This window comes from Peromyscus eremicus, chromosome 23 (assembly GCF_949786415.1).
Source record: "Peromyscus eremicus chromosome 23, PerEre_H2_v1, whole genome shotgun sequence".
In the NCBI taxonomy this organism is placed as follows: Eukaryota; Metazoa; Chordata; class Mammalia; order Rodentia; family Cricetidae; genus Peromyscus; species Peromyscus eremicus.
The window spans coordinates 33924402-33936903 of NC_081438.1; the positions used below are offsets into that span (position 1 = coordinate 33924402).

General features: G+C 47.7%; 1 protein-coding gene and 1 long non-coding RNA gene across 3 annotated transcripts in view; one reads left to right on the forward strand and one right to left on the reverse strand.

The window, feature by feature from the left end:
* Positions 1-3386: 3386 nt before the first annotated feature.
* On the reverse strand, positions 3387-8734 carry LOC131897995 (uncharacterized). Its single transcript, XR_009375830.1, has 3 exons — positions 8448-8734; positions 5963-6034; positions 3387-3692 (listed from the first exon to the last, which is right to left on the reverse strand). It is a non-coding gene; the product is annotated as an uncharacterized LOC131897995 (long non-coding RNA).
* A 127-nt stretch (positions 8735-8861) lies between these two features.
* The window catches only part of Daglb (diacylglycerol lipase beta), a 38619-nt gene continuing 34978 nt past the window's right edge, over positions 8862-12502 (forward strand). For both annotated transcript variants that reach the window (XM_059249019.1, XM_059249020.1), the window contains exons 1-2: positions 8862-9000; positions 11064-11215. In XM_059249019.1, coding sequence (XP_059105002.1) covers positions 8906-9000; positions 11064-11215 — 247 coding nt within the window. In that variant the 5' untranslated portion in view covers positions 8862-8905. The remainder of the gene's footprint in view (positions 9001-11063; positions 11216-12502) is intronic.

Here is a 12502-nt window from a genome sequence, read left to right on the forward strand (position 1 = left end):
TGGGATTAAAGGCCTGGTTTATAATTCCAATTTCTTATCCCTGCAATTTAAAAGCCAAGTGAGACTATGACCATCATCCTAGCTACACCAGAGTCTGAGGCAGGAGTAAATAAATTCAAGTCTAGTCTTAAAAACCTAGCGAGATCCTATCTTTAGAAGTAAAACATGGGGCTGGGGAGATGGCTCGGAGAGTAAACTGAATTTGAGTTCCTAGCACCCACCTGAAAGTTGGGTGTGCGCCTGTAACTCCAGCACTATCAGGTAGAGACAGATTCATCTGGGAGCTTGCTAGCAAGCAGCCTAGCCACAAAAAAAAAAAAAAAAAAAAAAAAAAAAAAAAAAAAAAAAAAAAAAAAAAAAGCTTCAAGCTCAGTGAGAGACCATGTCTCAAAAAATAAGGTGTTTGGAAGCAGTGCTGGAGATGGCTCAGTGGTTAAGAACACTAGCCTCTCTCCTAAGGGCCCAGGTTCAATTCCCGGTACCCACATAGCAGCTCACAATTGTCTGTAACTCCAGTTCTAAGAGATCCAACACTTTTCTTCTGGCTTCCAAGGGCACAAAGCCCACACTTAAGCAGACAAAACACCCATGTGCATAAAATGAATTAACTTTAAAAATTAAGGTGCCAAGTGTGGTGGCACATGCCTTTAGTCCAAGCATTCAGGAGGCAGAATTACTCTGAGTTTGAGGCTAGCCTGGTCTACAGAGACAGCCAGAGCTACACAGAGAAACCCTGTCTCAAGATAGATAGATAGATAGATAGATAGATAGATAGATAGATAGATAGATAGGGCTACACAGAGAAACCCTGTCTCAAAATAGATAGATAGACAGACAGATAGATAAATGAAGTAGAGAGTAATAGAGAACCAAAGTTGACCTCTGGATTACACACACACACACACACACACACACACACACACACACACACACACACGGGCTAAGATTGCAACTCAATGGTGGATCACTTGCTTAGCATACACAAGATCCTGGGTTCTATCTTCTGAATTGGAAGAGGAAGAGAAAGGAACAGAAGCATGGACAGGAAGTAGGGGAGGGAGAAAAGCAAACTGCAGCATAACAACACACACACACACACACACACACACACACAGTGTGTGATAATATGATGCTCCAAATCTGCCTGAGTTTTGTCTCATTCTAGGCAAACTCCACAATACATGTCAGTACACTGAAATAGAAAGAAAATCCAAACTTGTTTATGCATTAAGTTCCTGTGACCATGTGTCTGCAATAAGGAAACCAGAGTGCCCCTGAACTAAAGGAGTAGTTTATTATCTCCTTTAAAGCCAGAGGACCGAGCCTATCAGAACTTTAAAGAATGCTGAAGCCAGGCACGCTGGCACAACACTATGAGACAGACAGGTGGATCTCTAAGCTGGAAGCTAGCCTGGTCTACATAATGAGTTCCAGGCCAGCTAGGGTGACATAGTAAGACCCCGTCTCAAACAAAACAAAGCAAAACAAAAACCAACTTTTGGGCTGGCAAGACACAACTAAATAAATGTTATAAAACAAAACTCTCCCGTGGAAATACATCTTACTAGAAATAAGTAAAAAGGAAAAAAGCCTACTCAAATTGCTGAATAATTACCTTGCAAAAAAATATGCACATGCATACACACCACTCTACCATAGGCAATAGTGGTAAAAGTTAAGTGCAAAGATACTAGTTTTATCCAAGATACAGATAGGATTTTATTTGAATCAAAGAAATTCAAGCCCTACGTAGAGAAATGGAGGAAGGGAATCAATCAGTCTGGGGAAATGACAGATTAAAGGTCACTTTCTGACTAGTAAGATGGCTCAATGCTTGAAGTATTTGCTGAACAAGCTATGAGAATCTGAGTTTGAACCCCCAAAACCACATTAAAGTCTGGCATGGGGATGTGTTCCTATAACCACAGCTCTGTGGGGTAGAGACAGGTGGACTCTGGAGACTCACTGACCAGCCAGTATAGCCAAAACGGAGCTCCAGGTTCAGTGGCTGTGGTAGTTTGAATGTCATTGGCCCCATAATCTCACAGGGAGTGGCACTATTAGGAAGTGTGGCTTTGTTAGAGTGGGTATGGCCTTGTTGGAGGAAGTGTGTCACTGTGGGGGTGGGCTTTGAGGTCTCATATATGCTCGGGATACTGCCCAGTATGTCAGATAACTTCCTGTCACCTGCAAGATGTAGAACTCTCAGCTACCAGCACCACATCTGCCTGCATGCCACCATGCTCCCCGCCATGATGATAATGGACTGAACCTCTGCAGCTGTAAATGAGCCACCCCAATGAAATGTTTTCTTTATAGAAGTTGTTGTCGTCGGGGCTGGAGAGATGGCTCAGTGGTTAAGAGCACTGACTGCTCTCCCAGAGGTCCTGAGTTCAATTCCAGCAACCACATGGTGGCTTACAACCATCTATAATGAGATCTGGTGCCCTCTTCTGGCACGCAGGGGCACATGCAGGCAGAATACTGTATACATAATAAATAAATAAATCTTAAAAAAAAAAAGTTGTGGTCATGGTGTCTCTTCACAGCAAAAGAAACCCTGACTAAAGCAGTGGGAGACCCTGTCTCAGAAAGTGAGGTGGAGAGTGAAAAGGGAAGACACCTAATGTCAGCTTCTGGCTTCCACTCATGTATATACAGACAAGTGCACCCGCATCCATGCATACAAGAGTGAGTGAGCGTGAACATGTGTGTGTCTGTGCACACAAAAGGATCAGTTTCTCCAAGGTAATATCAGATGCAGTGAGTTGCCAAGAAAACTTACTGTAAATTTGCAAATAAGTGCCGAGGCCAGAGGCTATCCTAAAAGGAGGAACAAGGAAAGATATCAAAGATCTCTCCTTTTCCCAAAATCCACAAGGAAGCAAACAACTGGTTGTTTTTGTTGTTAAATCTGCATCCCAGGTCCTTAAGTGCCAGACATCTTCTCTGTATGAAATGTTTCCAAATCATTCAAAAAAAAAAAAAAAAAAAAAAAAGGTCAAGGGCTGGTACAGAGACACATGTGGGGTCCCAGGAAGCCAAGACAGGAGGATCTTGAGTGAGACCCTGTCTCAAGACAAGAACAACAAAATCCAAAATTCCCTGATGGACAGTATAGGGGTGCATGGCAACAACCAGGGAGAAAAGGAGGGGACTTGAGGTTGGGCAGTGGTGGCCCACGTCTTTAATCCCAGCACTCAGGAGGCAGAGCCAGGCGGATCTCTGTGAGTTCGAGACCAGCCTGGTCTACACAGTGAGTTCCAGGACAGCAGGGGGGGGGGCGGGGGGGGGCGCTACACAGAGGAACCCTGTCTTGAAAAACAAACAACAAAAACAAAACAGAGCAATACAGGAGAGAAAGCATTTATTTTATTTTAGCTCACAGTTCCAGGAGACTGATCATTGAAGGGACATTGAAGTCACAACAGCAGGAGCTGGAAACAGCTGGTTACACAGTATCCACAGTCAAGAAGCAACCTCTGCCTAGGCAACGGTACTGCCCACAGCTGGGCAGGTCTCCCCACCTCATATAATATCATCAAGGTAACTGCCCACAGACATGGCCACAGGCCAACCTTACTGTAGCAGGGCCCCAGATCTTAGTAGATCCTGAACCTTAGCACAACTGGCTCCATGATGGAAGTGCCATTCAGGCTGTAAAATAAAGCTCAGCACGCAGACAGCACCACCTGCCAAAAATGAAAAAAAGACCTGATCCATCAAAGTCCACAGTTCTGGGAAAGTCTCTAGGTGTACTAACCTTGCTTTTTGACTTCTGTAGTTCTGATTCTGGCTAACTGTTCTTGTTAACTGAAGTATGTGAACTCAGAATACATTTTTTTGTGCTTAAAAACTCATCCTGAGAAAAGCTAGGGGCTACACTGGGATCCTGAACACCCAGGGTAGTCACCAGCCGGCTAATAAAGACTTTCTATTGGCTTAAACCCATGTCTGAGCAGTCTCCTCTCTTGACTACCCCACAGCATTTCTGGAGGTCCCACAGAGATCCCAGGGACCAGACCTCGGGACATGGGGGGGGGGGGGCGGAGCAAGTCTCAGAGCCCCTTGGAGTGAGGAGCAATGAAGTGGCTCCTGGAGGGCACACAACCTGAGATATCCCAGGTCCCCAGGCTCCCTTCCATCTATCACTGCCTAATGACTCAGGAGTCTGACACTTCCACCCCAAAAGGAACAAATTAGAAAGTTGTTTGGTCTGTCACCTCCAGAAACAAGTCTGGTTAAGACGCCTTCTCTTTGGACTCAGACATAGGAAAGGGTGGACACAACTGCTAACACCGTGTCTGGGATCCATGTGAGATGTCACTAGATCCCTTTGTCTGTTCAGGTGTATGAATGTGGGGGGCCACCCTGGTTGTCTTTACTGTGTCTCTGTGTGTGTATGTGTGCCTCTGTGTATCTTTCTAATGTGTTTCTGCCAGTTCTGTCTCCCTGTGTTGACCAGTGGCTTTCTCTGGTGTAAGGACCTCCTGACTTAAGACCTGTGCCCCATCCTGTTGGAATCATTTTGGCTCTGGCAGGTCACCCAGAGAAACAAACAACAAACAAAACAAACACACAACAACAAACCCTCCACCTGTCCCACTTAGGAGCAGGAACACTTGCTTCTTTTGTTGCTTGACTCCTGCTCAGTCAGGGTTGGTCCCTGCGGGAGGTGGAGAGGGGCCTGGCTTCTCATCCAGGGCCCCTGCCATCTAAGTGATGGCACACAGGGAAGGGGAAATAGTTCCTCCAGGTGAGATCCTTCCGCTCTGTGCCTGCACTAAGCAGCCCCAGGGAAGAGGAAGAGTTCCCCTGGGCTGAGCCTAAAGGAAAAGAGAAAGTTCCACTCCTTTCTCTTTCATAACTTATGTCTCTCTGTCACCTCTCCAGGACTGGCCCAACACCCAGCTCCTATAATTGTTCAATAACCAGTTCAGCTTTCTCTGTCCAGATTAAACAGGACCCAATGACCCTGGAAACAAAAGGGGGAGCTGCAGTCCATATTGCCTGGCTTGAAGGGACAGGCATCCTGGTGCCCTGCCAGTCGCCCTGGAATACACCTCTCCTGCCTGTGAAGACACCTGGGACCTCTGAGTCTCATGAGTCTGATTTTTCCAGAGAAACAGGTGTGCACTGTCTTGGACCTGAAAGGCGTATTCTTCAGCCTCCCGTTGGCAGAGGTGAGTCAACCCATCTTGGCTTTGAAGTGGACAGACCTAGTGGGAAGTTACAGCAGGCAACTTACATGGACCAAGTTACCTAAAGATTGAAATGTTTGCTCACCCTGTTTGACGAGACACTGAAGGCTGACCTCCTGCCCTTCTACCAGAGGTTTCCCAGGAAAACAGACTATGAAGGGGCCACTGAGGGACTGCTGCAAGAGTTACAGGCTATAGCATGCTGGCTAAGAAAGCCCAACTTTGTACATCAGAGCCTATAGATCTTGGCTACCAGCTGAGGGGAGGTGAAAGGATGCTGTCTCACAGTAGGATTGCTGCCATCCAAAGACTAAGAGACAGGGTTGAGAGTGCCTAGTGCAGCTGGGTATTGCTGCCTCTGGATACCAGAGTTTACTGAAATAGCAAGGCCTCTCTACGTCAGCAAAAGGCAAAAGACAAAAGGGGTTTTAACCCAAACTTTGGGGCCATGGAAATGCCCTGTGACAAACCTGTCCAAAGGATTGGACCCTGTAGCCACAGCATGTCCCACCTGCCTAAGAGCTCTGGTGGCTATTACTAGTTTAATGAAAAACAAACAAACAGGTTAACTCTGGGTCGGGATCTTATACTCACAACACCCCACGATGTGGCTGAGGACCTCCTCTGAGGAACACCAGGATGCTGGCTGTCTAATAACTGGCCAGTACCAGGCCCTACCCTAGACAGGGCAGCCTAGCATGGGATATCTCAGCCAGATGCCAGATTTGTGCTCAAGTGAATCCAAAACAGAGAGCCCTTACCCAGGAAGGGTCCAAATGAGACCAACACTCGGGTGAACTCTGGGAAATCTGACTTCACCAAGATCCAGCCTGCTGAAGAGAGGATAAAAGTACTTACTAGTTTTTATAGATAGCTTTTCCTGGTGGGTGGAAGTGTCCTCCACCAGGATTGAAACTGTATAGGGCTGAAGAAATGGCTCAGTGGTTAAAAGCATGCAGTGCTCTTGCAGAGGACCTGAGTTCTGTTCCCAGCACCTTCATCTGGTGACTCACAACCACCTGTTACTCCAGCTCTAGAGGATCTAATGCCCTTCTCCTCTTTTGGCCTCTATAGGTATATGCACATAAGCACATACTCCCACCCCACATACACATAATGAGAAGCAAAAATAAACCTTTTTTTTTTTTTTAAAGTAGGAGGGCAGCCAGGAGGTGGTGGCACACACCTTTAAACCCAGCACTCAGAAGGCAGAGGCAGGTGGATCTCTGTGAGTTCGAGTCCAGCCTGGTCTACAGAGCAAGTTCCATGGCAACCAGGACTACAGAGAAACCCTGTCTCAAAAAAAAAGAGATGGACAGAGCTCTGTGTAACTCTATTTAACATCACCCTACCCTTGTCCACAATAATCAGGTGAAGTATATGTTCTTTTCTTTGTCTATCAGCAAGAGGGTTTAGTGACAGCTATCCTCTTTGGCCTCTCCCTTGTGTAAGATGTCAGGAAACTCTGGGCAAACTACAGTAGCTAGAACAGTGTGAGGAAATAACATTTGCTCTTAAGATTTGCAGAACTGAAAAGCATCTTGACAATGGCCAACAGTGCCTGGATTTCCAGAGAAGCAGATGAAATCAACTTGTATTGCAAAATGTGGGCCCAGTGGGAAGTGGCACCAGGACATGAAGTCAGTCCTGGCATGCCGAGCGATGAGGAGTATTATTCTCGGGAAAAGCATCCTCTAGGGAGCAAAGGAACACACACTAACAGATGCTTCCTAAGAAGGAGCTACTCATCAAGGCCAGGTTTCTGAAGACGCTATTACCTTCCCACCAGCCTGGGAACACCCATCAGTGCTTATATAACATACTCCTAAATTTGTTTCTCCCCAAATGGACTTTGTTTTCAGATTTCTGAGACAAAGTCTCAACTAGCCCAGGCTAGCCATGAATTTACAATGTAGCTGAGAATGACTTTGACTTTCTGAACCTCTTGTCTCTGCCTCCCAACAACTGGGATCACAGGCATGTCCGATCGCCTCTGGTTTACGCAGTAACTGGGGTTGGAAACCAAGGCTTTGTGCATGCTAGGCAAGCACTCTGCCAACTGAGTTACATCTCCAGCCTCAGGATGGGCATTTTGACAACTCCTCCATCTTCTCAATTAATTTGAAGTCCAGATCTTAAAATTAATCTCCCTTGCCTCAACACCATCTCTCAATTTATCAGCCTGCCAGGTAGCACTCAACTGGGCCAGGGAGAGATTCAGCACAATAAGGAAACCAGAGTTAGGAAAAGGACCCCAAGCTGTGCTATTTATTAAATAAGGGCCTCACAGAAGGCCTATTTGAAATAATGACACTACACCTGAGACCTGAACGAAGAGATACAGAAATACCTGTAGGTAGCAGGAGATAGTGGTAAAGTGCTGGCCTAGCAAATGAGGCTTAAATTTAATCCCCAGGACCAAAATTTTAAAAAGGGTGTGTGTGTGGGGGGGGGGGGGGGGACAAAGAAACAAAGAAATACCTATAAGAGCAGCATTTCCATTAGAGGAAACAGAAAATGTTAAAATTTGGGGGTGAGGGGCTAAGGAGATGGCTCAGGAGTTAAAGCGCTTGCTGCATTAGTGTGAGGACTAAAATTCAGCTCCCCAGAAACCCAAGAAAACGCAGGATGGGCGTGGCAGCATACCTGTAATTACAGCCCGGGAAGGGGAAATCAGAAGATCCCCACAGCAAGCTGGCTACCAAGACTAGACATATCAGCGAGCTCTGTATTGGACTGAGAGACCCTGCCTCAGTGAACAAAGTGGAAGAGCGATTGGGTATGATTCTTGCTATCAACCTCAGACCGCCATTTGTATGGGCACATGTGCACGCGCATCTACTACACACGTGCAACACCCCCCACACACACACACGCACATGCACACCACCGACACACAAAAAATTGGGGAACTAAAATGAACCTGATGTGAGGAGGGGGGACAGCAGGTGGAAGACAGGCATGGATTACATGGGAACACAGGCATGGATTACAAACTTTTGAAGTAAGACTCCGCGAGAGAGATCTCTGAGAAGAGTTAAGATGTACTTTATGTCCAAGAGCAGCCCTGCAAGTCTTAGGCATAATTTGGACTAGGTTTGACGGGTCACCTAGGTCACGCGAGGGGACTGTGGGGCAGAACGGGAACGAGTAATAGTGAGACCAGCCAGGGGAAGGGATGAAGGTGGCTAGACCACGGTGTGTAGGAGAGAAGGGAGCACGTGGAGGTGCTAAAAGGAGTCAAACCTTATCTCGCCAACTGCTGGGTGGCGTTTCAGACTTGAACTCAGTAAGTCTTGTGTCCTAAGGGACCACAAATGACAGTAAAGTCGTCCCAAGCGTGGACGATTCAGAGACCCAAGCGTAAGTCCTAGCCTCGCCATTAGTAGCCACGGCTCTGTGGGGAAAAGCATTCTTCCCAGGTCTTTCGAGTCCTTATCTATTAAACAGAAATGACCACATCGGCGCGGACTTCGCACACCTCTGACCCGCAGGCGATGGCCAGCAGCTAACTTCCGGGCCAGCGGATTTGAGAAGGCGGCGGGCTGCAGCGCCGCTAGTCAATGCGCGTGCTCAGGCCTCGGGCGGGAGGGCGCCTGCGCGAGCCTTTACTTAGGCGTGCGCCTGCGCGCAGCTGGGGTCCAGTCCGCCCGCGGAGTCAGAAGGGCGCGCGCGACTTGGGGCGGCGCGGTGGGAGGTGCACCATGCCGGGGATGGTGCTGTTCGGCCGGCGCTGGTCCCTGGCCAGCGACGACCTGGTGTTCCCCGGGTCTTTCGAGCTGTTCCTGCGTGTGCTGTCGTAAGTGAGGCTGCCGTGCGGGCGGGGAGGGCGCACTGTGGCTGGAGAAGGTTGGGGCTTAGCGGCAGCCGCGCCTGCTGAGCACGGTCGGTCTGCACTAGAACGTAGGTACAGACGCTTTGTGCATTTGACAGGTGTCCCGGACCTTCAGCGCCGCAGGGCATGAGCGCTAGGGTGCGGCGCCGAGCACTGACACTAGGAGCGTGAAGGAAGCGGGAGCATCCAAAAAAAAAAAAAAAAAAAAAAAGCCATAGCCTCCAGGTCTCTCCTTTCTGGAGCTCAGCTTTAGAACTTTGCATTACTCCCGTCTTTTTTGCTGGGCGGGTAGCGAAGTACCTGTCTCTGCAAAAATTGCAATTTCAGAGCAATTCGCAGAAACCAGTGTAATAGGTTGATTTTGCAAAACGTAGCTATCTATGCTCAGTGGGAAACGGCACTAGTGCGTGAAGTCAGCTCCTGGCATGCCTGGCAACGTGGAATAGCGTTCTTAGGAAAAACCATTCTCAATGGGGAAAGGAATGGGAGCTCTTTCTAGGAACTTTCTGTTTCTCAGGGCCGGTTTTTTTTCCAGCTCGTTTTGCCATTATTTCCTGACACGGAGCCCTGGTGTTTGCAAGACTGACAGAAAAAGTTATCTAGGGGCCGGGGGTGTAACTCATTTTTGTAGAGTGCTCATCTAGCATGCATGAGGCCCTTGCCTGGATCCCCAGCAGCACACAGAAGTGGTGGTCGCGGTGCACCCCTGTACTTCCAGAACTAGGGGAGTGGCAGCAAGAGGATCATCAGTTCAAATCCATCCTCGGATGTGTACTGAGTTGGAGGACAACTGGGCTGCACAAGACCCTCTCTCAAAAAAAAAGAAAAGCTACCAATCCTACATCTTCACTTTCTCCCTCTAGTGCTTGAGCCCAGGGCCTCATGCATGCTAGGCAAGTGCTTTACAACCGAGCTAAATCCCCATCACCTCAAATGACACACCTCTTAGGGCTTTGGATTTTGAATCTTTAGCAGGACAGTCTTGGGCAGTGCCCAAGTGACCCAGTACCCCCAGGACTCCACATGGTGGAAGGAGAAACCTGACTCCTTCACGTTGCCCTCTGACAGGCATGCCATGACACACTCCTCCCCAAATAAAGAAATCCGTAAATAAATATGACTGTAAAAAATGGGCCTTCCTGCTAAGTGGTGCTGCCTTCTCTAGGGTAAGTCAGAGTCATCGTTCCCTTCTGGAGGTCCGCGCGCGCTATCTGTCATTGTTCACTGCTGAATTACAGAATGTAATCAGGAGCCCACAGGACTTCTCCTTTTGAATTTATCGGTTATTTTCACAGTTTGCTTCGTGCTTGCTTAGTTTTGAATTACAGTAGGCTACATTACACACGTACAAACCCTCCTGTGAATAGTTCAGTAAACATATAATTTGTTGGCTTACCACTCACGTGATTCTAAGTCATGATGGGTATTTTCCCACAGTCCCTTATAGATGCTTACCTAGGTTTTGTTTAGTGATAGGGTCTCCTACATCTCTTGCTTGCCTCTAACTCCACTACTTGTGTGTGTGTGTGTGTGTAGCAGGGGGTGATCTTAAACCTCTCATCCTCCTGTCTCCACCTCCCCAGCGCTGGGATTACAGGTGTGCACACAGTTTGTGTAGCACTGGGTATGGAACCTGAGAGCTCCTGTATACCAGGTCAGCACCCTACTAACTGAGCTATATCCCCAGCCTGTTTGTTTTTTAAGTGGGGGCTCCTTATGCAGCTTACAGCTCCTGGAATTCATACATAGCCCAGGCTCAGGCTGGCCTCTAATTTATGATCCTCCTGCCTCTGCCTCTCGGGTGCTGAGCTTACAGGTGTGCACAGCCATGCCCAGTACATGAATTGCATCAGATAGAAAGTCAGAGCAGAAACCTGCACGTTTGCCAACAGTCTGGCTCTGGATAGACTTTCTATGGATGAAAATTACATTCCACATTGAACCTTAACCTTGTTTTTGGAGAATATTAACTCCCTTTATTTCTTCATATCCTTGTTTTATGAAGCCACTGTCGTCTTTATCCACAGGTGGATTGCCAGTCTGACTTTGTATCTCGTGCATAGAAGGCAGCTGGACTGTCCTGGTGGAGTCCTGCTCAGCACTTACTTGATTGTGCTCCTTGTTCTCCTGGCCGTGATCATATGCACTGTGTTGGCCATGGTGTGTGTCAGCATGAGAGGTAAAGAGCCACGGTTTCTGTGTGAAACTTGGATTTTATCTTAACGGCCGTATTGAAATATCGTTGTCATGCCATACAGTTCACCCACTTAGAGTGTGTTCATTGGTTCTTTCTGTCCTTCTAAATTGCATGTGGGTGTGGGTGTGTGTACGGACATGCTTGTAAGTGTCTGCTGTGGTCAGAAGGGGGCATTGGATTGGATCGCCTGGACCTGGAGTTGCAGGTGGTAGTGACCCACTCCACGCAGGTGGTAGGAACAACAGGTGCTCTTCACCACTGAATCCTCTCCCCAGCCCCACACTAATATGGTTCTTACTGTTTCCATAGTTGAAAAGCTGTCACTCCAGTTGACATCATAACATTTTCTTGTCTGTGTGTGTGTGGTGTATATACAAGTTTGTGTGGGCATCTGCAGGCGTGGTGTGAAAACCAGAGGTTGATACCATCATTAGCTGCCTCCCTGAATCACTCTCCACCTTATTTTTTTGAAGTAAGGTGTTGTCAAAATTCCTTTCCGAGAGCAAAATTTACCCCTCCTCCCAAGGTCCCAACAACAAAGCAAGGCATGATTTCGATTTTCTTCTGGGTGGGGCTGTCTCCAGTCCTGGCCAAGATGAGCAGAAACACAGAAGAGATTGTCCTGGGGAAGCCCTGATGTCTGTCCTACCCCTGCATGCCCAGTGTTAGTTGATACAGGTCCGTTCAACCAGCTTGAATTGGATTTTCTGTTATTTGTGACTTGAGCTGTTCTCACTGGAACCCAAAACAGTATTTTATGAAAACATATTAAATTGAGCATGGCAGTGCAGGCCTGTAACCCCAGTTTCCCAGGGGACTGAGGCAGAAGGATGGCAAGTTCAAAGCTTACCTGAGTCTTTAGACCCCTGATCCTGTCTGAAAAACAGAAAAGGGGGCAGTGAGATGGGACAGCAGTGAAAGGCACCTGCTGCCAAGCCTGACGACCTGAGATCCATCTCTGGGTCCCACATCTTAGGAGGAAAGAACTGACTCCCAAAAGTTGTCCTCTGACCTCTGTATGTGTGTGTGTGACACGTGTGCACATATCTGTCTGTCTATCTCAATTTTTTGAGGAGGCTGGAGAGATGGCTCAGCACTTACCACTCTTACGGAAGTTTCTAGCACCTGCATGAGGTGGCTCATAACCACCTGTAACCGAGTCCTGGGGCTCCGATGCTGTCTGCTGGCCTCCACTGGCATTGCATGCACACAGTGCACACAGAGGTGGCACGAACGCAAGCATAAAAATGAAATTGAAAAGAATGTTTA